Raw genomic sequence first — 24,516 nt, forward strand, 5'->3', positions numbered from 1 at the left:
TCATCCAGTCAACCCCCTTTCTTGCTGACTTTCTTGAAAGTCTCTACCCTGGAAGCCACCTGCCGTAGCTGCGCCCCTACCAACTGCCTGCTCTCGAAGGCTGCCTCTGTTTCCATTCTCTCACTCTGACATAGATGCACTTTAGGAACCACTGTCATGCCCTAGCTTAGAAAAAAAAAGTTGACTGGAAGGGAAAACCTTGGGGAATTTTCTACCAGGAGGAGGGGTAAACGTATAATAATCCATGCAGTACCACGGTCCATTGTATATACACATGTTGAGCGTGTAAACACCCTGTACTCTGCGCTCAATTGTTAAAAATGACAACACAGTTGGAAAACTTATATGAGGAAGGAAAATATTTGTTTTGGGCATGATCAGACAAAAGATGTCTTTTCCTTTGCTTACAGCTTTATTCAGTTCTCTCCTGACTTGGCCTCCACGTAAGCCAAAAGGCTTAACAAGACACTTTTTTCCTGTTTGTGGGTTAAGGTACCTGACTTTAATAAAACAATGAGACCGCTCCATTTGAAACATCATGGTTTTTAGTAAACTAGTGATTATATATTTTTAAAATTAATTTTTATTGGAGTATACTTGCTTTACAATATTATATGACAACGTTATTGCTGTAAAGAGAATCAGTTAACACATGTACACATTTCCACTCTATAGATTTTCTTTCCCATTTAGGTCACCACCCATCATTGTAGGGTTCCCTGTGCTAAACAGTAGGTTCTCTTAGTTACCTATTTTATACGTTGATTATATTTTCAATAAACCACTTTGTTAAAAGATATTTTAGAGTTTCAGAAACCAGTGAAGCTTGGTCCTTTAAAGGGCACACACATACCTTCAAGACACACTGCAGGAAGCCCCATGTGGCTGTTCCACCAACAAGCTCCATCTCTTTGGGGTTTTCTGAACTGTGAAGAACCGCCACCTACCTTCCCAGGCGCAGTGAAGCTGGACTGAGACGTGTACAAAGGCTGGTGTAGTTCCAGGAAATTATGATGATCATTGTGCCAAAAGGGCATTTTATAGGTTATCTTGAAACAAGAGTCATAAGGGAACACAGATGTAGCCCACTGGTCCTCAAATTTGACGTGAGTCCGAAACAGCTGTTAAAATCCAGATGGCTGGTGATAGAATATTCTGGAATTATTGCTAACAGTGGTGATGGGTGTGCAGCTCGGTGCACAGACTAGACACAGCTGGGCTGTACACGTTAAAAAGGAGAATTCTATAGTATGTGAACGACGTCTGCCTCTGCTTCGGCAGGTGCAGGGTGGGCCCCGAGCGTGATTCCGTCGGGGCCCTGGGTGTTGCTCGCTGCTCTCAGGACCAGCCTGCAGAACCACTGCTCCAGCCCCGCCGTCCGGCTGAGCGCCTGAAGCAGGGCCGGCACGGCTGCGGCGCTCTTCCTCTAGACAGCACCTGCACACTCGGCGTCTTCAGTAGTCTCCACGAGATGTTGCCAGCTCAGGAAAAATATTCTGATGGATAACTTAGTCTTTGTAATAGTTTTCTTTACCAGACACCTCTTATAAATAAGCTAAGTGAGTAACTCAGGAACGTTTTAAAAATATGAACCTTACTCTAAATTACAGTTTACTGTGTTAATGCCTTAGCAGTGATTTCCTAAATCACCGAAAACAAGGTTACACAGACGCAAAATACATTTTTCTCCTCGATCATTTTGATCCTTAAGTTTCACAATGTCCTCCTGGACACAGCTTCCCAACTCCACTTACTTGCTGGAAGAAACCTCGCCTGCCCAAACCCGTTTCTTTGGAAAGTGCACCCAGGAGCCCACGTCTGGAAGGCTTGCTGCAAGCATTAAACAAGAGAATATATGAAAAGCTGCTGGCACAATGCTTCTCACAATAGCCAATGAAAGGTCTGCTATTCCCAGTCTATAACCGTTATTCCCAGTTATGACCAGTCCGTTATTTCCTGTAAAACAAGGACCCACCAGAAAGTCCTGAATGGCCTGGAGTGGGTCTCATCCGGCACAAGGGACCCAAGGCACCTAGGGATCCCGTCACTGGGGGGTCTGGGTCTCTCAACTCCCAGCCGACCCTCCTGCTGCTAGGGGCTTCCGGGCACACTTGCACACGGCCCCTCCCCCTCCGGCGGGCTTGACTTGCACCAACACCAGGTGCAGCAGAGGAACATAAAGTGTCAGACACTGATTCTGTTTACTTTCCATTTATTCACATTTCATGGATTGATACACTTGCTCAACGGGATCATTCAAAAACTAATACACACCGAGATTACATTGTCTGACAATTCAAGTATTTTAGCTTTAGAAAACAGTTTCCTATGTAAAATAGAAAGCAAACAATTGATCCATTTGATATATGCTACCAAGTTTCCCGTCTCTGCTACAACTGGGTCTGCCACACCAGCCACACACACACACACACACACACACACACACACGCCTGTGCTCAGAGCACCACACGGGAAGGAAGTTGTGACAGGTCCCTCCCTGTCGCCTACTGGTGCTACAGGACAAAGCAGTTTGTACTCAGAGACTTCACTTCCAAAATAAGGATGACTACCAGGGTTTGGGAGCGAGTTGCTCAGTTTGTAAAATGCACTGCACTTGCATTGGATTGTTCTGAACTGTTCTGAAACAGAATAGCTGACAAATGCTCAGAAACAGGTAATTCGCTGACCTTTAAAACTAAACCCCAAAAGCCTTCTCTAAACTCTTAACAGTAAGGTAGAATATTAGTTTTTTTCCCTCTACCCCAGAACAGGTAGGTATTTTTTGGCATGCAGCATATCAAAAATATGATTTAGAATTCAAACTGTAAAACAATAATCCTTTTAAAAGAAAACCAGTCCATAAACCTGTTCTTTCATGAAAAACACAATCTAAAGTTTAAAAACTGGACACACATTTTCAGCCTGTAATTCTAATAATGAAAACAGCATCATACTCTATTTTTTGCTTAATGGGAATGCTCAAAAGGAAGAGATGAACACACAGCAGTTAAAAAAAAGGCCACTGGGATATTCGGTATTTGTCAAGATACAACACAATCTGATTTAAAGATATATACACCCTTTAGGACACATTTACGACACTCTCTTTGTAGATTCTCAAACCAAAGATAAAAACTTCATCCACATTCAACATTTTAAAGCCTAATTTCTAATAACTTGTTAAAAAATAAATCTAAAGCCAAGGGGTAGAATTGAGCTGTTAAACAGTGGGGACAAAAAGGCCAGCCCCCAGCCCTCCAGGGGCCAAGGTGCCCCTCCCCCAGTAACATACATGGACTTAAGATTTTACAGAGAAATCCACATACACTTATTAGGCTCTTTTACACTCAGACATAATTAAAGTGGAGACCGGCGAGTTCCTAAAGGACAAGAGTGATTTTAAGACAATACCACATTTTGATTTATGGTATACATACCACTGTCCCCCCTGTAATTTCCACTCTAACAGTACAGTCTTAGCAAGAATTTGCTGGGAATGTTAGAAAAAAAGAAAGCCACACACACCCAGTAATTTAAAAAGACAAACTTTTTAGGATGGTGGTGGGGAAGAGTGAATCCAATCATGACTTTCATGCCATTTTTGGTGAACATTTCACATCACATGCAAAGGCAAACAAATAATGCACCAGAGTTCCTAGAGATACAGAAGTCTGTGAGCCTGACCTTCTGGTGGGACAAGGAGCATGTGCGGCTAAGCTAGGACATGCTGATGAGGTTTGTTCCCTAATTTCCTCGTCCCTGTAACAGCTGGATAAACCTAGTGTGAACAGGGAAGGGCCAGTATTAAGTAATCAGCCACTTGTTAACTAAAACTCATCTACAACGAACACTCATGAACTTCTCATTTCTAAAAAGTAAAAGAAACAACAATTGCCACTTCCTCCCCAGGCCTCATGATACAGCCAAATTCGATCCCATTCCCTAATAGTGCACGTTACCTACCCAAAGTTACACATGGGGCCAAAGTCTCCCATGGAATCAGAGGCGAGAATGCAGTAGTATAAGAATTTCATGATCATTGTTGGCCCAACTACTTTACCTCAAGTATTAAAGAGTAACGTATCATAAAATGGTTTCCCTGCTCCCTTTACATCTAAAAATTGTATTTTTTTTTAATAAAAGCAACTGTACTATCTACAGTAATTTTGACTATTTTTTTTAAAGTCAGAAGACATTATGTTCTGAAGAGCAGAATATACAAGTGTGAGCCCTCAGGCACAGACCCTGAGCCTATCTGGTACCAGCATTAAATGACTTGTGAGGAATGAGTGGACATTTAGAACATTAAACCTGACATCTAGTTTGCGTGACCAGAATCTTCAAAGAACGCTAGTGCTAGTTACCCAAAAGCTATGGAGAAGTAACGTGGCTACCTTGGGTGCAGCCATGGCTCCATTCCACATGGACATACGGAACGTCTTACCATTAAAAAGTAAATGGAAATTTCAGTATCAAATGCAGAATACACTGGCGTCTAAAAGTTAAAGGCAACGTTTACACACACAACTTCCTCTTCCATCACCTTATTGCGTGTTTCCTGCTGAGTTCACATGGCTCATGTGTAATAAAAGCTCCTAGGACTTAAGTTTAGGGTTTAGATCCAGAGTTCATCACGGTACAATTAACTAAGAGCATATTCTTTCCCTTTTGTTGTACGGTTTAACCCTTTATTCTATAAGGGTTGTGACCACTGTCTGTGGTCTACAAACTACCAAATTTGTGCTTTTAAACCTCTTTCCTGGCAAACCCCCCATCCCTTTTGTCTCTAGGGGGATAGAGAAGTAAGAGCACCTCATGAAGGAACCTACAAAACCAAAGAACAAGCTACTCATTTCCTCTTAAAACGAAAAAGCAGCTCTGGAATCCTAGTAAAGCAGCCTGTGGGGCTAAAGGCCAGCGTCCACACGAAAGCAGCTGAGGACTCCTCTGCTGAAGGCAAACATCCCAGCTGTAAAGCGACGTGACAAAGCACAGGGGAGCACCTCGGCCACAGCGCGGCGGCAGGCCCACCCCACACCAGCCAGCCACGCCCGCCAGAGGACGCACGCCGTGAAGCCGTGCAGATGCTGGCAGCGGACCCCGAGCCCTGGGTCAGAAAAGCCTTTGGGAAATCTACTCGATACCCTGATTTCAGTCCATTAAGAAATCACTTGTGGTTAGTTTAATAAATGAATGTTAAAAATCTTCCAAAATTTTTCTTTCAAATGTATTTTACACATTAGACAGTTCTTAAGAAGGGAGAATGCAGTTTCTTAACACTTAACATCGAAGGTTTTATTGGCCTTTTAATATTAATCTTCCCCACAAAAGTTTTAAGTTATCTCTAAGTCCTAGAACGTCAAAGTAAGAAGAGAAGAAAACTGACTAAGCTCAGGGGCGCCAGGGGAAGCAGCAGCTTGGCAACAACTCCACAGCGGGCATGCTCAGGCATCCTTCTTCTCCAGCAGAATTTTGTGCAGCTCGTCCGCGTCCTCGCTGGTTTTCACCCGAATCAACATGGTAACGGGGGTGGCGGCGTTCTTCTCATCGACGGGCGGGTTGGGAACGCAGACGATGAGCACGTTGTTCTTCCCTGTGCGAGTGCAGGGCATGCTGGGCACAATCAGGATGTTGAGCAGTATGTTGCCTGCATCAAAACAAAGGGAAAATGCATCAAAATATTTCCCATGAAACTACACCTTGAATAGGCTAAACATTAAACAATTATGCAACACGGAGCCACAGGAACGTCACAAAAAGGGCCTGGTTCCCCGACAGACCCCCTGACAGTATGGGGTCCCCGAGAGAGGACCGTGGGGCCTCTGGCAGGACGTGGCCTAGGCCCCACCGAGGAGGCCTTCTCCCCCAAGAGCGGTCAGCCGGGAAACGGCTCTGTCACAGGGGCCAGCACGCTCGCGGGCAGAAGTGAGCGCGCTGTGACTGCACCCGGGTCAGCCGAGCCCACGTGAAAGAGAGAGCTTCACGGGGGTCTGTTTCAGGGACACCCCAACCACTTCCCCTCAGACCCCCGACCCAAGCACTACCCCCTCCTTTCAGAGCACTGTTAATGGTAAAGCTGGAGGGTGCACAACAACGAGTTAATGATTCTTTGCTACATAAAAAGGATCCTTTACAAGGTTAATTCTCCTTGAGAGTTAACTAAACCGTCCAATTTACCTACAGTTTCTTAGTCGTATTTCTAGCACAAAGGAAAATGAAAACATTTTGTTACTTGCTGGCAGTAGCTTTTTAATACATCGAGTTTTTCTTCTGCACTATTACCCCATCATTTAAATAAATCTGTAAGTAATGAGTCAGTATAGGATGAATTTGTCCTGAACAATCTCTATTCTATTCCAAAAAACACATCAACATCCCGAAAACCTTGAAGACTAAAATCAGCAAAGTAGAGAGCGTCTATGTACCATGTAATTATGGTTATTTTGTGCCACCTGAAGAAAAAGGTACTCACTCACCTAAATTGGTGTCTGCCCGCACCAACAGCTGCGTCTTCTGATTCGCTGTAGGTTTTAAATGCAGAGTGCCTACACCCTTCTCTTTAAATTCATTTTCTTTCTTGTAAAATAGTTTACACCTAAGGAGAAAAATAATGATATGATCACTCAGTGACACGTCACGAAAGCCACACGATTCTCCAACAGCCCCTGCTCACGCTTATGTGGAAGCCAGTTAGTAAATACGGCAGAGGGAGCTTAGAAGAGTCTTCTGTTGACCCAAATCAGGTCTGCACACAAGGCAGGTAAGAGAATCTGCTGAGACAGTCTACAGTCCCTCCTTTTTCTAACCATTATACAGCAGGCCTGACACAATTCTTCACAATGGTTTCTGAAACCATCCTTTCTCAGGTCAGTCAAAAATCCCCGCCAAGCACCTTACAGCTCCCGGATGTACTGGTCCTGAGCTCAAGAGCTGCCCCTGGTGCTTCAAGAACAGGAACATACAGGACAAATGCTCTGCCCCTCACCCTCACCTTTTTCCTATTTCTTATTTTTGAATTTTCTTCAGGACTCTTTCATCTCCGTTGGTCATTATTAAACAAGTCAGAATCACTGCCTGTTCCTTTGAGTCACTATGATTAGAAAAAAATCTTTGGTTAGAGTCTCTGGTCCAGTGGTTAGGACTCGCACTTTCACTGCTGGGGCCAGAGTTCAATCCCTGGTCAGGAAATTAAGATCCCACAAGCCTTGAGGAGTGGCAAAACAAAACCCAAAGAAACCTCATTCAAAACAAGCAAAAAATGCCCTAAGTCAGGGTCATTCCCTTACACCATCTGTGTAATTACATTTTAAAGCAGGCAAAAGGAATTGGTCTCTTTTTAAAAGTTCTCAAAAATAAACATTTGAAATCGAACAGGATTTGGTGATTTATACCATGAAAACTGCTGACTTACTAAGTCTGAAATTTTTGTATTAGAAAAACATATCCAAGGGAAGCTTTAAGGGCACAAATGTTTTTCAGTAAAATCTTTGTTAAAAAGCACTAATTTCATTTCACTGAGAGATAACTAAAAATTTCCCTTCAGCCTTTTTCTGAAAGCAGCAACTCTCATTAAACAAAATCCCCCCAAATGCCAACCAGCTTGCACCCCTGGGGGAAGACAGAGTAAAGGAAAGCCAAACCTAGAATCACTGACTTAGGTGACTATCTTTGCAGCGAAAGGAGGGGAAGAAAGGAAGGAGAAAAAGGGAGAGAACAATGAGGTAAGAGATGAGGACAAGAAAGGAGTTTCTAAAGCACCTGAAAAGCAGAAAGAGCTAAACTAACATGAAAGAGCAGGCTTTGCCCAGCAGGAAATTTAAAGATTATATTATTTTTAAATAAACAGGCCCAGAATTCTTCCTTGTCCCAATTCTGGGAGCAGGCACAGCCTGACCCCAGGAGGGGTGCCTGGTAAACTCTGCAGGGATGATGTTGCCCATGCGCTCCAGCCAGAAGCCTGTTTCCATGTCTCTGAAAATAAATTCATCAAGTGGGTTGCCGTGACTACTACTTACTTTTTGGAGTAAAAAGCATCGTCTTCTTTTACTTCAGTAACTATTACTTTCGGTGGTTCGTCATTCTCTTCTTCATCTCCACCTTTTGTAAAAACACCACCAATAAGATTCTGATCAAGAGCCTGAAAATATGATAAAAGAAGTTTGCCCCCCACCCCTCACCTGAACCTAAAAATTACATGTAAGCGGATACAGAAACTGAAAGCACCATCTAACTGTGTGTGGGGGAGTCAAGGTGAGGAGGTACTTGCTGGATTTTTGTAGAGTCTTAGAACAAAAGTGTCCGTGCTTGTATGCAGAGTGCAGGCAAAGTTACACAGAAAAAGCCAACACTGCCTTATACTCAGGATGCCCACAAGAAGAAAAACCTCAGACAGGCTTCTAGCACAAGAAATTTCACCCCCAAATATTCCTGTGATCATTTCTGCATCATGCCAAAGAAGAACCAAGGAGCACAATGGCCAAAGATGGAGAAAACAAGCATTTTACAGGGCATGTTTGTCAGAGAAATGAGTCCCAAGCCAAGTGTAAGTGACTGAAGCTGTGTCTGCATCGCCACGCCTCTGGACACGCTGGTACGGTGGGCGTCCTCTCGGTCTGAGCCCAAAGCACTATCCTTGACCCCAGTGCCCCAATCATAGGGGAGAGTAAGTCACTGGTGGACATGAATTACGATCCCCTTAAAGACAAAGCAACTGCATAAAACTCAGTGATGAGTAACTAAGAAAAAGAATTCTGCTGCTCAAACAATTCAGATCACAAGATTTAAATTTTAAGAAGGTACTCCAGAGTTAGGGCATTTTGTTATTTTAACAAGTACTCCAAGTCCTTCCATGCACATGATAACCACAGAGCGAGGAATAAGTGCCTTATGGAGGGGTGCCCTGCTGAGATGGGAGACTATTCCAATTCAGCACCGTTTCTACAAACAGCAAAGTCCCTGTGACTGGGACACACTCTCTGTTCATCTTATTGAAGACAGACAAAGGGAAGCTCTTTATTCTCTGCTTTGCCCTGGAGGGCTCTTGCCTGAGGATGGCTGAAGGCAGGGCAAAGTAACAGAAGGAAGTTTCCTTCCAGGAAGAAAAACATAGTATTTATGGCCCACTGGCAACTGCAGTTTTCTTTCTCAAAGATCAATATGCTAAGACCTGGGGAATGCACTTTTAACTACTTTTAAGTCTCTATACAGACACTACTTGTTCATGACCACCATGGGAAAAGCAAGAGAGTTTCAGAAAAACATCTACTTCTGCTCCATTGACTATGCCAAATCCTTTGACTATGTGGATCACAACAAACTGTGGAAAATTCTTAAAGAGATGGAAATACCAGACCACTTGACCTTACCTCCTGAGAAATCTGCATGCAGGTCAAGAAGCCAGAGTTAGAACTGGACATGGAAGAAAAGACTGGTCCCAAACTGGGAAAAGAGTACGTCAAGGCTGTATATTGTCACCCTGCTTATCTAACTTCTATGCAGAGTACATCATGAGAAATGCTGGGCTGGAAGAAGCACAAGCTGGAATCAGGATTGCCGGGAGAAATATAACCTCAGATATGCAGATGACACCATCCTTATGGCAGAAAGTGAAGAAGAACTAAAGAACCTCTTGATGAAAGTGAAAGAGGAGAGTGAAAAAGTTGGCTTAAAGCTCAACATTCAGAAAACGAAGATCATGGCATCCGGTCCCGTCACTTCATAGGAAATAGATGGGGAAACAGTGGAAAGAGTGACAGATTTTATTTTCTTGGGCTCCAAAATCACTGTAGATGACTGCAGTCATAAGCTATGTGAATTTATAAGCAAATCTCTTAAAACATTTCAGTGAACATCTATGATGAGTTTTATTCAATAAAATAAATTTTCAAAAAATGTTTATAGTTTTTTTTCTTAATGGAAAGGCATGTGTTTGATGGGTTTTCAAAGTTCCCATGCCAGATGTTTTTATATTATTTTTATATTCGTAATCTTTAATCCTATAAAATAGGTCTTACTCTATTTTATGAATAAGGAATCAGAGAAGTTAACCAGCTCTGCCCAGGATCACACACATGTCTAGGCGCTGATGGAGTCTGGACGTGAATCCAGACCCATCTCACTCACAAGACGACGCTTCTCCACTAAGCACAGGCCTCCCATGGACTAAACAGGCCTCAAGCGCTGAGCTGCGTTTACCTTTGCACTCATTGCCGCCACTTTCTGCTTGGCTCTCCAATGTTTTAGTGGAAAATGGTGAAGAAACTGGTTTACTCTGGGTAGTATCTTTGCCAAATAAACTGGAGTTTCCAGAAGAAAATGAAAATCCAGTCAAGGGGCCCGAATTTAAGGAGCCCATGACAGAACTCTCCATTTTCTTGCCAAAGTTAAACGAGGCACTTGCGGCTCCTAGTGATGGGTCCTTGCTCTTTTCAGACACAGCTTCCACCTTCTTTTCAGACGCATCCTCTGTTTTGTTGACATGAAACAAAAATGGTGACTCTGGTTGTAATTTTGTTGAACCAAATAGAGAAGGAGGCTGTGCTTCAACTGATATTTTGTTGGCTTCACTTTCAGAATTACTGCTGCCACTGTTCCCGTGTTGCTGTTCGATGCTTGCTAAGTATTTCTCATAGTCTTTAAAGATAGGTGTGAGGTCGCAGAGCGGGTTTGTGTTCACGTGCTTCACGATCCAATCCCGGACGGAGCAGTTTAAAGCTGCCAGCTGTTTGTGATAGGCGTTCCCGTGGCGAGCAGCACCAGAGGAGGAAGGCTGCTGACCGTCACCGTTAGTTTTAGGAGTTGAAATCTTTTTATCGACCAAGGAGATAGGGCCATTTATAGCAGTAGATCCTATACGAAATTACATGTTTAAGAATTTATTCAGAAGCTGATTTAATTAAGCCATTCACATTTTCATACTGCTCTGCCTTCACATTTTCTTTTATCATATCCCATTTTTGTTACAGTTCAAGATGCGCATATATAGTATTCAAAAACTGCAAGTCACTTCAGTCGTGTCTGACTCTGTGTGACCCCATAGACGGCAGCCCACCAGGCTCCCCCGTCCCTGGGATTCTCCAGGCAGGAACACTGGAGTGGGTTGCCATTGCCTTCTCCAATGCATGAAAGTGAAAAGTGAAAGTGAAGACGCTCAGTCGTGTCCGACCCTTAGCGACCCCATGGACTGCAGCCCACCAGGCTCCTCCGTCCATGGGATTTTCCAGCCAAGAGTTATTACAAAAATCAAATCAAACATTTTACATATATATATGAATGTGTGTGTATATATATATATATGTATTTTTCACATGCTTGCATTAAACCTGTCATTTTAAAATAATCTTTTCCTTCAAAAGGATGCCCGCTTCACCTAAAACTGTCAAAATAGTATAAAACTTAACCCCCAAGGTTGTAGGAACATATATTAATGTAGTTAAAATCTTAACAGGAAGTGCTTATTTTAATCACACTAAACACTCTGCCTAATTTAAATGAAACAGTATACACTCTTAGAATAATTTGCTAAGTATGATCCAATGAGTCAGGATCACTTCCAAGAATCAAAGATTTTAACCCACAAGCCCATTCTCTGTCGCTAATTCCAAGATTCTTGAGTAATTGCCTCAAAACAGGATGAGGCAATCCACACATCCTGGGCAAAATAAACCAAGCCTGGGAATGTAGGTGTGTGGCGCAGAGGAAATCCTTGGTACATTATAATCAGTGAGGTGGAGGGATGGGAGGCCTTCACCTAGGGGCCACTAAGAGCTTCTGTTTCTCTTCTGATCCTTAGGTCAATTCTGAGGTCATATTCATTTCATAGTTGAAGGAAGATTTGCAAGCTCAAAGGTTAAGGAACTTTACCAAGGTCACACAGAGCTGGTAACTGGCAGAACAGAACAGAACCCAGGCTATTCTGGCCTGTACTCTACTTACTCTGTAATTAGCCAAAAGCTCCCTAATTTTTGTCCCTTTCATCATTACCGTGTTCTTGCTCCTACAGCTGCAGAACCCAGAGAAAAGTAAAAAAAAAAAAAAATCTTTGCAAAATCAGTTTTTATAGATTATCCTTACACAGGTAAGACGGGGGAACAAGAGCCTACTCACCGAAGGTGGCCTTGGTCTCAGTTGCTGCCCTCGTGCTGGAGAAGGGAGAGGCACTAGTTATGCTGTTTCCGTTTGACAGTCCTTCCAGAGGCTTCCCTCCAGCACCATTACCAAATCCAGAAAACCCTCCTCCTCCAGAAGATGCAACCAAACCTTTAAAACCTTTAAAGGCCCCTCCACCATCAGACTGAAAAATAAAGAAGGAGCACACATTAGGTAACTCTTTTTGTTTCCAAGCAAGCAAGCGAAAGGCAGTATTCTCTTGGCTAAATAGTACCCACAACCCTTGTGCAACCAGCATTTAAGGAAACTGCCAGCACAAGCAGAGACAGAACACGGATTTTACTCATAATGGTAGCTTTGCCAGCTGAAACTGCCTTCATGTAACAGGAAGGATAGATGGAATCTAGAGTGAAATAATCTTTTAAGACCTATTTATGATATAAAAGGTTAAAAAGACTAATTCAAATAAATTTATGGACTCACCACCAGCTACAGAACTATAAATACAACACATTCTCAACACAACTAAACCCCAAATGAAAGACTTCATACACTATTCAAAGACCAAGTGCCTAAAGAAGTTATAGAAACATCAAGTTAGGTTCACTAAAAGCATTTTACCCACTACTTAACAATTTCCTACGAACTTCTGGAGCTTTCAAGCTGTGTTCAACGTACAGAACGAACGTTGGTGCTTTGGGGGTGCCTGGCACGCTTCATGACATCTGAAAGCTGCTCTCGGCACTGCGGTCTGCACTGTCGCTACCTCTTCACTGTCACTCGCAGCAACAGCTGGCCTGCCCCTCCCCGAGCCTATCTTCCCAGGCAGCTTGTTCTCGCCACAAGTTCCCGCTCTCAGGCCTCTTCCCAGCAGCCCCCATGGCTTCCACCTCCTGGATGGGAAACTTACCAGAGCTGCAGCCATCTCCCAATTCCTGTTGAGTGACCAACCAGTATACCTAGCGGTCTCCTAGAGAACTCCATGTGGATGTACCACAGGCCCCGAAATACTTTCCTAAAACAAAATCAGTAACTTCCTCATGAAGTCCCTTCCCCCCTATATCTTTTCCATGAAAGAGCTATGAAATACTACTTGGCTCAAGACCTACATCCAACCAGTTACCAGTCTTAAGAATGACATTAGGCCAGAAAATAACTCAGAAGAAAGAAAAATTGAACAAAGCCACCACAGAAATGCAGCTGAGCAGGTTTATCCAAGGATGCCACCCAGGCTGTTCAAACAAGCCTCTCTTGACTGACACGAGATGTCCAGATCACCAAGACAGCACTCAAGGGTCTGGGATGTATCTGAGGGATGAAAAGCTGTTAAACATGGAGTGATTGCTGAATATGGAGACATGATTTCAGTTCATGAATTATAACTCATATTTTATCTTTTTGAACACAAGAATGAAACATTTTGCCGGGAAACAGCTATGGCAAACCTAGACAGCATATTAAAAAGCAGAGACATTACTTTGCCAACAAAGGTCCATCTAGTCAAAGGTATGGTTTTTCCAGTAATCATGTACAGATGTGAGAGTTGGACCATAAAGAAAGCTGAAAGCCAAAGAATTGATGCTTCTGAACTGTGGTGTTAGAGAAGACTCTTGACAGTCCCTTGAACTGCAAGGAGATAAAACCAGTCAACTGTAAAGGAAATCAATCCTGAATATTCATTAGAAAGACTGATGCTGAAGTTGAAGCTCCAATACTCTGTCCACCTGATGTGAAGACCCTGATGCTGGGAAAGATTGAAGGCAGGAGGAGAAGGGGATGACACGAGATGACTGGATGGCATCATCAACTCAATGGACATGAGTTTGAGCAAGCTGTGAAAGATGGGGAAGGAGAGGGAAGCCTGATGTGCTGCAGTCCATGGGGTCAGAGTCGGATGCCACTGAGCAACCGAACAACAGCACACACTAGAAGGACACCAGAATGGGAAGCGCTTCTGTTATTCTCAAAGGTGTTACCCCACCCACACCTCAGTCCTGGGAGGCAGATAAGACTGAGAATAGCTTACATTTTCCTGTCTGATTCCCAACACTCACTTCCCTTGTTTTCCAATTACTATATTCATTTTTCCACTTCATGGTATAACACAACTTGAATTTGTCTACATCTATCTCTTATTTCCCCAACTGGATAAGCTCCCTTTAACATACAGATGTCATTTATTATCTTTTTTATCTCCCATTACTGTGATATTGAATGGTTTGCCTTGGAAACGAACAGAGATCATTCTTTCGTTTTTGAGATTGCATCCAAGTACTGCATTTCGGACTCTTTTGTTGACCATGATGGCTACTCCATTTCTTCTGAGGGATTCCTGCCTGCAGTAGTAGATATAATGGTCATCTGAGTTAAATTCACCCATTCGAACCCATTTCAGTTCGCTGATTCCTAGAATGATTCAATACCACAGTAATCCAAGTCTATGCCCTAACCAGTAATGCTGAAGAAGCTGAAGTTGAACGGTTCTATGAAGACCTACAAGACCTTTTAGAACTAACACCCAAAACAGATGTCCTTTTCATTACAGGGGACTGGAATGCAAAAGTAGGAAGTCAAGAAACACCTGGAGTAACAGGCAAATTTGGCCTTGGAATATGGAATGAAGCAGGGCAAAGACTAATAGAGTTTTGCCAAGAAAATGCACTGGTCATAACAAACACCCTCTTGCAACAACACAAGAGAAGACTCTACACATGGACATCACCAGATGGTCAACACCAAAATCAGATGATTATATTCTTTGCAGCCAAAGATAGAGAAGCTCTATACAGTCAGCAAAAACAAGACCAGGAGATGACTGTGGCTCAGATCATGAACTCCTTATTGCCAAATTCAGACTTAAATTGAAGAAAGTAGGGAAAACCACTAGACCATTCAGGTATGACCTAAATCAAATCCCTTATGATTATACAGTGGAAGTGAGAAATAGATTTAAGGGTCTAGATCTGATAGATAAAGTGCCTGATGAACTATGGAATGAGGTTCATGACATTGTACAGCAGACAGGGATCAAGACCATCCCCATGGAAAAGACAAGCAAAAAAGCAAAATGGCTGTCTGGGGAGGCCTTACAAATAGCTGTGAAAAAAAGAGAAGTGAAAAGCAAAGGAGAAAAGGAAAGATATAAACATCTGAATGCAGAGTTCCAAAGAATAGCAAGAAGAGATAAGAAAGCCTTCTTCAGCGATCAATGCAAAGAAATAGAGGAAAACAACAGAATGGGAAAGACTAGAGATCTCTTCCAGAAAACTAGAGATACCAAGGGAACATTTCATACAAAGATGGGCTCGATAAAGGACAGAAATGGTATGGACCTAACAGAAGCAGAAGATATTAAGAAGAGATGGCAAGAATACACAGAAGAACTGTACAAAAAAGATCTTCACGACCCAGATAATCACGTTGGTGTGATCACTGACCTAGAGCCAGACATCCTGGAATGTGAAGTCAAGTGGGCCTTAGAAAGCATCACTACGAACAAAGCTAGTGGAGGTGATGGAATTCCAGTTGAGCTATTTCAAATCCTGACAGATGATGCTGTGAAAGTGCTGTACTCAATATGCCAGCAAATTTGGAAAACTCAGCAGTGGCCACAGGACTGGAAAAGGTCAGTTTTCATTCCAATCCCAAAGAAAGGCAATGCCAAAGAACGCCCAAACTACCGCACAATTGCACTCATCTCACACACTAGTAAAGTAATGCTCAAAATTCTCCAAGCCAGGCTTCAGCAATATGTGAACCGTGAACTTCCTGATGTTCAAGCTGGTTTTAGAAAAGGCAGAGGAACCAGAGATCAAATTGCCAACATCCGCTGGATCATGGAAAAAGCAAGAGAGTTCAAGAAAAACATCTATTTCTGCTTTATTGACTATGCCAAAGCCTTTGACTGTGTGGATCACAATAAACTGGAAAATTCTGAAAGAGATGGGAATACCAGACCACCTGATCTGCCTCTTGAGAAATTTGTATGCAGGTCAGGAAGCAACAGTTAGAACTGGACATGGAACAACAGACTGGTTCCAAATAGAAAAAGGAGTATGTCAAGGCTGTATATTGTCACCCTGCTTATTTAACTTATATGCAGAGTACATCATGAGAAACGCTGGACTGGAAGAAACACAAGCTGGAATCGAGACTGCAGGGAGAAATATCAATAACCTCAGATATGCAGATGACACCACTCTTATGGCAGAAAGTGAAGAGGAACTCAAAAGCCTCTTGATGAAAGTGAAAGTGGAGAGTGAAAAAGCTGGCTTAAAGTTCAACATTCAGAAAACGAAGATCATGGCATCTGGTCCCATCACTTCATGGGAAATAGATGGGGAAACAGTGGAAACAGTGTCAGTCTTTGTTTTTCTGGGCTCCAAAATCACTGCAGATGGTGACTGCAGCCATGAAATTAAAAGACGCTTACTCCTTGGAAGGAAAGTTATGACCAACCTAGATAGCATATTGAAAAGCAGAGACATTACTTTGCCAACAAAAGTTCGTCTAGTCAAGGCTATGGTTTTTCCTGTGGTCACGTATGGATGTGAGAGTTGGACTGTGAAGAAAGCTGAGCGCTGAAGAACTGATGCTTTTGAACTGTGGTGTTGGAGAAGACTCCTGAGAGTCCCTTGGACTGCAAGGAGATCCAACCAGTCCATTCTGAAGGAGATCAGACCTGGGATTTCTTTGGAAGGAATGATGCTAAAGATGAAATTCCAGTACTTTGGCCACCTCATGTGAAGAGTTGACTCATTGGAAAAGACTCTGATGCTGGGAGGGATTGGGGGAAGGAGGAGAAAGGGACGACAGAGGATGAGATGGCTGGATGGCATCACCGACTCGATGGACATGAGTCTGAGTGAACTCTGGGAATTGGTGATGGACAGGGAGGCCTGGCGTGCTTCAATTCATGGGGTCACAAAGAGTCGGACAAGAGTGAGCGAGTGATCTGATCTGGTCTGATATCTCCCATGGTCTTCATCAAGCATATGCACAAGTGAACTAGGCATTTTAAAAAGCCTTTATAACAACTCAATCAAAAAATGGACAAAATGTCTAAATAGACATTGCCCCAAAGAAGATATACAGATGATCAACAGGCATGTAAAAAAAAATATTCAACACTAATTATTACAGAAACGCAAATCAAAACTACAATGAGGTATCACTTCACACAGGTCAGAATGGCTACCATCAAAAAGTCTACAATTAATAAACGCTGGAGGAGACGTGGAGAAAAACGTTCCTTCAACAGAAAAACACTGCTGGCAGGAATGTAAATGGGTACAGCCACTAAAGGAGGAAAGTATGAATGCTCCTTAAAAAAACAAAACTAGAACTACCATACAATTTAGTGATCCCACTGCTGGGCATTTATCCAGACAAAACTATAATCCAAAGATACACGCACCCAAACTCACCGCAGCACCATTTACAGTGGTCACCACACGGAAGCAGCCTGAACGGCCACTGATGGACGAACAGATGGAGATGATGATGGTGCCGTGTGCTGTCTCACTGACTCTTTGTGACCCCATGGACTGTCGCCCATCAGGCTCCCCTGTCCATGGAATTCTCCAGGCAAGAATACTGGAGTGGGTTGCCATTTCCTTCTCCAATGATAAACCATTATATATTTTTAAAAGGCATCCTTGATAGATTACATAAAAGATACTTTTTTTTCAAAAAAGCATTTATTGATCTGATTGCTCCCAGAAGTGGAAGTACTCTACAACTCAGAAATAAAATTAGTTTTAGAACCAGAAGCTGTAAGGAAACACTCACTTCGAATCCAACATTTCTACGCTTTGCTTTCTTTATGGCTCTGTTCTTCAAGACTTCCTCACTGGCCACCGAAAATGTTCCCACCTGCAGGAGTGTACAAATAAAACAGCAATAAAAAAAGGGCAAAAAGAAGGTAAAATGCTGAACTTTTAAAAAGCTAGACCAAGACAAACTGATATATCGTCTGGGTTTTAAGTACCGTTAATACTGGTAACACAAATTATGGAAAGCACATTAAACTAAAGTTTATGTCTCTTATCTGTCTTATGAATTTCATTGCTAGTCAGGTGAATCAGAAATGTTTCAGAAACTACAAATCCAGACTTTGAATCACAATTCAGAGAGAAGAGTGCATACATCAACCTTCTAAGAAAACTAAGACCATCAAAACCTTGGCACAAAACTGTTAATGATCAATTCTTCAAATACATTCAAGGACATTACCCAGATGTCAAAGCTAGCATCTTACTACTATAGTTTTCAAAAATTAAGTTCATAATACACATTATTTTACAGAACAGCTCTGTGCATTTGCCCATGATCCAGAAGACCTCTGAGGGACCTGGGACTCTAAGTGACCTGTTGGAAATTTGCTGAAAATCTTTGGCTTTACTTCACCCCTTCTTCTACCTTAGAGAAATGGCATAAAATACTTGCTGTAAAAAGTTCTCTTCTATACTTATTTCAGATAAACTTTGGAATCTCTGAACCCACAGAAGGGATCATCTGACTACACCTGACTCAAATATAATGTCCTTCCACACACGTTTCATTAGAATCTATCCAAATGGAAGTTCTTTCATTTCTGAAATATTTTAATGTCAAAACAAATCATTATGTGGTAGGCCTGGAACGTGACTGTAGCCTAAAACATGGACAAAACTTAGTTACCAAAGACGTGCTTAAAAAGTACCAAGTCAGTCAGAATTGTTAAAAATACTTCTTCTTAAGCCCATACTTGTGATTTTGGTTTCCCTAAAAATATTGGTACACATATTTGTAAAGGAAAAATATTAGTACTAGAAAATAGATTAAGAAAGAAAACAGCAGTCTAAGAATTATCTTGGAAACGCTTTTGCAAACTATTTAAAATATTTATGTATATTTTTTAACTTAACACACTTCTTTTAACTTGAAAGGCTAACTTGGTTCAGGCTTGCTCAGTGAACTGGCCTCGGAGTATCAAACTGCTGATGAGGCATTTCAGAAATACAGCTGTGTTTTATTCTTTTTAAGAGAAAAATTAAAAGGTTTCCTCAGGGAAGACCATTTTGTTAGGAAAGAAACTAGGCCATCTAAATTCTATTCCTGTTAACCCAGCTGGGGGTAGAGAGTGTCTCAGATCTTCCATATGAAATAAAACAGGTCTCCCAGAAGCAGTACAGTAAGGGAGGCAACTGCAATCTTCTAAAATCTAAAACTGCGAGTATGGCAAACTAAGACACTGGTGGTAAAACACCTTTCAAATTTACTTTATAACTAGATCATTTACTCAGCCTTCAGTCTGGACTAAACCATGGGCTGAGCGTGCTCAACGAAATGCCATATGAAATTCAGGAGGAAGGTGATTCTACAAAGGAGTAGAGTATTGAAGGAATAGTTGCTAATCGAAAAGCACACCCATCAATTTCTATACTAAGCACAGATCATAAGAAACCACATTATTTCCAGTTCAGTTCCATTCAGTCGCTAAGGCGGGTCTGACTCTTTGTGACCCCATGAACCGCAGCACGCCAGGCCTCCCTGTCCATCACCAACTCCTGGAGTCCACCCAAACCCATGTTCATCGAGTCAGTGATGCCATCCAACCATATCATCCTCTGTCATCCCCTTCTCCTCCTGCCCCCAATCTTTCCCAGCACTGGGCTCTTTTCCAATGAGTCAGCTCTTCGCATCAGGTGGCCAAAGTATTGGAGTTTCAGCTTCAACATCAGGATGCTCTTAAAAAGCCCTTTTATTTTTACCACAGAGTCTTCATGAGGAATCACAAAACGAATTTAAATTTGGAAGTAGCAGGAAATCATTCTTAGGGAAAGCACTTTTTACCTCTTCTGCTTCATCTTCTTGATCCCAATTCCTATCTGTCAACTCCTTCTCGGCGATTCTTTTGGCCATTTTTTTGAACCTAAAAGTAAAAAGATTAGAAGCAGTAAGCTTTTGTTGTTGTTAAGTCGCTCAGTCGTGTCCAACTCTTTGCAACCTCTTGGACAATAGCCCGCCAGGCTCCTCTGTTCATGGGATTTCCCAGGCAAGAATACAGGAGAGGGTTGCCATTTCCTTCTCTGGGGGATCTCCCCAATCTAGGGATTAAACCCATGTCTCCTGCACTGGCAAGCAGGTTCTTTACCAATGAGCCACCAAGGCAGCCAGTAATAAGTTTGCTTTTCTAAAACATAATTTAACTCTTACAACGAATTTTTAAAATTTACTTTAGCATTAAATGAGATAAAAACATCCCTGATACCAATGGGCACTTCTTTAATGAGAACGGTATAACACTGTTAGGCTCCCGTGTCACAAATCCAACAAAAATTACAGGAGAAGGCAGCGAGGTCTTCTAAGGCACAGTGAAAAACAATAAAACACCTCCATTTGAAAAAAAATGCTAATGAAACACTGATTTTTTAAAAATCAGAAATCTATAGAACTGCATAATAATCAACAAATGCTCAATTAACTTAACTCCATGCAAATTACATTTATACATAGTCTGGCTATAGGCAAGACATTTTTAATATTTAAAATTCTCTTAAGGATATTTAGTAAAGTTTGATCTTAGTTAAGAATGTGAACGAGCTATTATTTTCACTACAAGAGTACAGATGGTCCCTGACTTCAAGGGTTCATCTTGCAAGTTTTCAAGTTTACGATGGTGGGAAAGCAACACTCGTTAAGTAGAAACCTTCCTTTAGATTTTGACTTTTTCTCAGGCCAGCAATATGAGGTATGATATTTTCCTGTGATCCTGGGCAGTGGCAACAAGCCACAGCTCCCAGCCAGCTAGCCAAGCCACCACAACCAAGGATACACTTATAACCATTCTGTACCCATATCACTATTCTGGTTTTCATTTTCAGTATAGTATTCAAAAAATTATATGAGATGCTCAACATTACTATAAATCAGTCTTTGTGTCAGTTGACTCTGCCCAACAGTAGGCTGACGTCTGAGCACTTCTAAGGTAGGCTGGGCTATGATCTTCAGTAGGTTTGATGTACTAAATGCATTTTCGACTTATAGTACTTTCAACTTACCATGGGTTTATTGTGACATAATCCCAACATCGCTGAAGAAGATAGTTCAAAATATGATTAACATGACTGTGTTAACATTCTTAGAATTCTTAATTCTTCAAAAACAAGCCATCAGCAGCAGAAACCAACATAACATTGTAAAGCAATTTGCATCCAATTAAAAAATAAATTTAAAACAAAAAAATCCCCCCAAAAGAAAAAGAAGCCATCAGCTCAACTTCTATTCAAGGCTTGTTGTTGTTTAGTCGCTAAGTTGTGTCCAACTCCATGTATTCACACCTTAAAATTTCCAGTTTATTTTCTGATCCTAAGATGTATATCTGTTGCTATTAAAACCTGAAACAATCAATGGAGAGCTCCACTGTGAGTGCTGTGCTTGGCTCTTCCCTAACATCAATTAAATGGGCCAAAAAACTCCTTACCTTGCCCAGAGATTTACTGATTAGCCTGGAACACTAGCCAGGGTTCCTGAAAACCAGCCCAGCCTCCTTCCTAGTCCTTCCCCACTCGTATTTGCCCTCAAGACTACAACCCACCAGAGAAGTTTCTAGAAGCTCATGGTCATTAAGATACAAACTTACACATCACTCACCAGGCACAGAAGATCTGTAAAATAAAATTCAAATGCCAGCATTCCAAAGTCCTCCAAAATCCTATCTCCTGGTAGGATAATCACATAGCAATTTTCAGCTTTTAATAATCTCCTAATAATCTCTGAATTTTTCTTTTACCAAGTGCTTCTGATTACAGAATTAATGGCTTTGAAGTCCCAGATTCTAAAACATAAGTAAGAATTAACGTAATTTTGTCATTACTTGCAAATCTTTTTTAATGCCTCCATCCCAAACACTCGGTCAAGTTTTGCTATTAATCTTGTCATCCAGAAAACAAACAAGGTACCCTTCGCATAAATTCTTAGTAAACTTGAACTGTTCAGAGGCCAGGTCTCTGTGTGGCTTCTTCTGGGCCATCTTCCCATTCAGTAACTAACACCTCCAGCAGAGGGCAGAAGAGGGGAGAAACTTAAACAGTCCTTTCTTTGCTAGTAACTTAATAACCTAAGTAGTTACTAACAGGCGAAAAGGAGTGGAGCTGAAAGTGCAAAAACTTTATTAAGTGTTAAAATTGTGACACCTAACCCACAGCCACAACTGAAGACAACTGGCAGTCAAACAACCTAAACGAGCACAGCCAGTTCACTTCCGAATCCATACTTATCCAATCTCCATTTTTATCCAATCAAAGAATAGCCAGAGGGCAGGTACCTTTGTTTCACTCACTCTGGTACCTCAAAACCCGCCCCCCTCCACATGATGGATGGTCTAGAATCAGAGATCTGGGACACTGCAAAATGGAGAAAAATACTACAAAATGTTAGCATCCAGTTTTGCCGTGTTGTTGTTGAAGACCTTGAGCAAATTATTTCATTTTTGTGCCTCAATGTCTTTACTTCCCAACAGGGAGGTGCTGTGACCTTTATAAACAAAAAGCTTAGCTTAGAAGAGCGGCTGGAACAGAGGCAGGACTCAATATATCTTATCAAAGAGAAAAGCTCCGTGAGAAACAAAGGCTCTAAAATACTTTCCCTCCCTAACTTCAAGGTTGTGGTGTGGAAAAACACAATTAACTTGAATTATGAATCGGGCTCTAAACAATACTTTACCAAATCCATATTTTATTTCAAAGCATGGTACTTCAGACAATAACATGCTTTGAAAAAGGGAAAAAGTGCCGGTCAAGTACTTAGAACAAAGCCTGGCACCTAGAGTCTCTAAGTGTGAAGAGCCAAGAACGTAAAAAAAAAAAAAAATGTGGGCTTGTGGTTTAGAAGGCACCGAATCATGGATTACTGGGTATGAAGCATACCTCGGGATAGGAAAATCGCAAACTTGCGGTAACTGGGGAAACTTTATTCGTGCCCGATACGGGGACTTCTGCGCTCTCTGCAGCGCGGGCTGCCCCGCCCCGGGGTGACTTCAGTCCACGTCGGTCCACTCGAAGACGGAAACAGACTGGACAGGCTTGACAGCGTGACCCCCGGAGGGAAAAGGGAACACGGGGCCGGGCCCCGGAGGCGGAGACGCTCGAGGAAAACGGAATCCTCGAACAGCGCTTCTGAACCGAGGGGAGTCAAGTCATCAGGGGCCTGCGGCTGAGTACGGGAGGAGGGCAGCGGAAGGAGCGGAGAGACGAGTGCCGGGAAGAAGCGCGAGGAAGCACACCGAGCCAGGACGGCCCCTTCCCTCTCCGGCTCCCGCCTCCGCCGGGGCCGCAGGCGCCCCGCGCCCGGGCCCAGCCTTCCCCAGGTCGGACACCGCAGCCGCGACAGGCCGGCCCCGCGCCCGGCCTCACAAACACCCCGCCGGGCTGCGTGGCGGCTGACACCGCGCCCCACCCTCCTCCGCTCCCTCAAGCGCCGCGTCCCCAGCCGGCGCCCCGCACCGCGCTCCACCCTCCTCGGGCTCCGCGTTTCAGGCCCGGGTCCGGCACCCGGAGCCCGGCGTCCTCCTCTTAGACCCGGCGCCCGCCCCTTCCGTGCCGCCCGGTCAGCCCGCCCCTCACCTCTCCGGTGGCTGCGGCGGCCCTCGCTGGGTTGTGGGCGCGGCGAAGCCGGGGTGCGCAGCGGAGAGCAGGTGCGAGGTCGCGGCCGCGGCACTCGGGTCTGAAGCGGCGCGCGATCGTTTCTGGTGTGCTGAGAGCCTCGAAGGATTCGGTGATCGGCAACCCCTGAGTCTCAAACAGCATGTCCTTCCGGGCGGGGGTGTGTCTCGTTTCTCTGCGTTGAGCAGTGACGGGAGGTAAGCAGTCCGTTCAGCAGGAGACGGCTGAGAGAACAGGGCCCCACACACCTCAGGCCGCCATTTTGTAACTGGAATCGAGCCCTCACGACCAATTCGAAAAAAAAAGGGAGGAAAGAAACGCCCGCTTCCAGCTACTGCGCAAGCGCGCCGGAGCCTCGGTTGGCAGCACTACCCACGGCGGCGGCCGGGCCTCTCGCAGCGCATGCGCCCAACTGCTTTGGGAAAAAACCGTCGCCGAAGGCGCGTTCCCTGTCTTCCGCATGCGCGCGCGCAAGCGCACATCTCACGCTCTGGCTCCGGCAGGAAGTCGGCACCGGGGGGCGGGGCTTGGGCGCGTCGGCCTCGTGTGGATCGCTGTGCGCGTTGGAGGCGGTCGCGCGGGGTTGGCTGTTGGTTGTGGGCGCGGCCGCAGTTCCAGAGGCGCGTGGGAGAGCGGAGTCTGTAGGGGAGCGTGGCGGGCGCTCGTGGTGTCCGGGTGGGGTGCTGGAGCTTGGAGAAGGGAGTGAACTCGGGTAGCGTCACGTCAGGAGCTCGCTGCCTCAGCCGTGGACTAGAGCTGCCCC

General features: G+C 43.5%; 1 protein-coding gene across 2 annotated transcripts; it reads right to left on the bottom strand.

Annotated features, from left to right (window-relative positions):
- Positions 1–2,195: 2,195 nt before the first annotated feature.
- Positions 2,196–24,167, bottom strand: NUP50 (nucleoporin 50). Of its 2 annotated transcripts, XM_044940773.1 has the most exons (9): positions 23,715–24,103; positions 19,945–20,023; positions 17,899–17,982; positions 17,535–17,723; positions 12,106–12,292; positions 10,195–10,848; positions 8,016–8,097; positions 6,477–6,595; positions 2,196–5,647 (listed from the first exon to the last, which is right to left on the bottom strand). In XM_044940773.1, exons 2-9 carry the CDS (start codon positions 20,011–20,013, stop codon positions 5,445–5,447), a joined length of 1,587 nt encoding a protein of 528 aa, XP_044796708.1. In that variant the 5' UTR covers positions 20,014–20,023; positions 23,715–24,103; the 3' UTR covers positions 2,196–5,444. The 2 variants fall into 2 exon arrangements, with proteins under 2 accessions (XP_044796708.1, XP_006063352.1); XM_006063290.3 differs by lacking the exon at positions 17,535–17,723 and having other exon boundaries at positions 23,715–24,167.
- Between the last annotated feature and the right edge of the window lie 349 nt (positions 24,168–24,516).

The sequence above is a fragment of the Bubalus bubalis genome, chromosome 4 (genome assembly GCF_019923935.1).
Source record: "Bubalus bubalis isolate 160015118507 breed Murrah chromosome 4, NDDB_SH_1, whole genome shotgun sequence".
In the NCBI taxonomy this organism is placed as follows: Eukaryota; Metazoa; Chordata; class Mammalia; order Artiodactyla; family Bovidae; genus Bubalus; species Bubalus bubalis.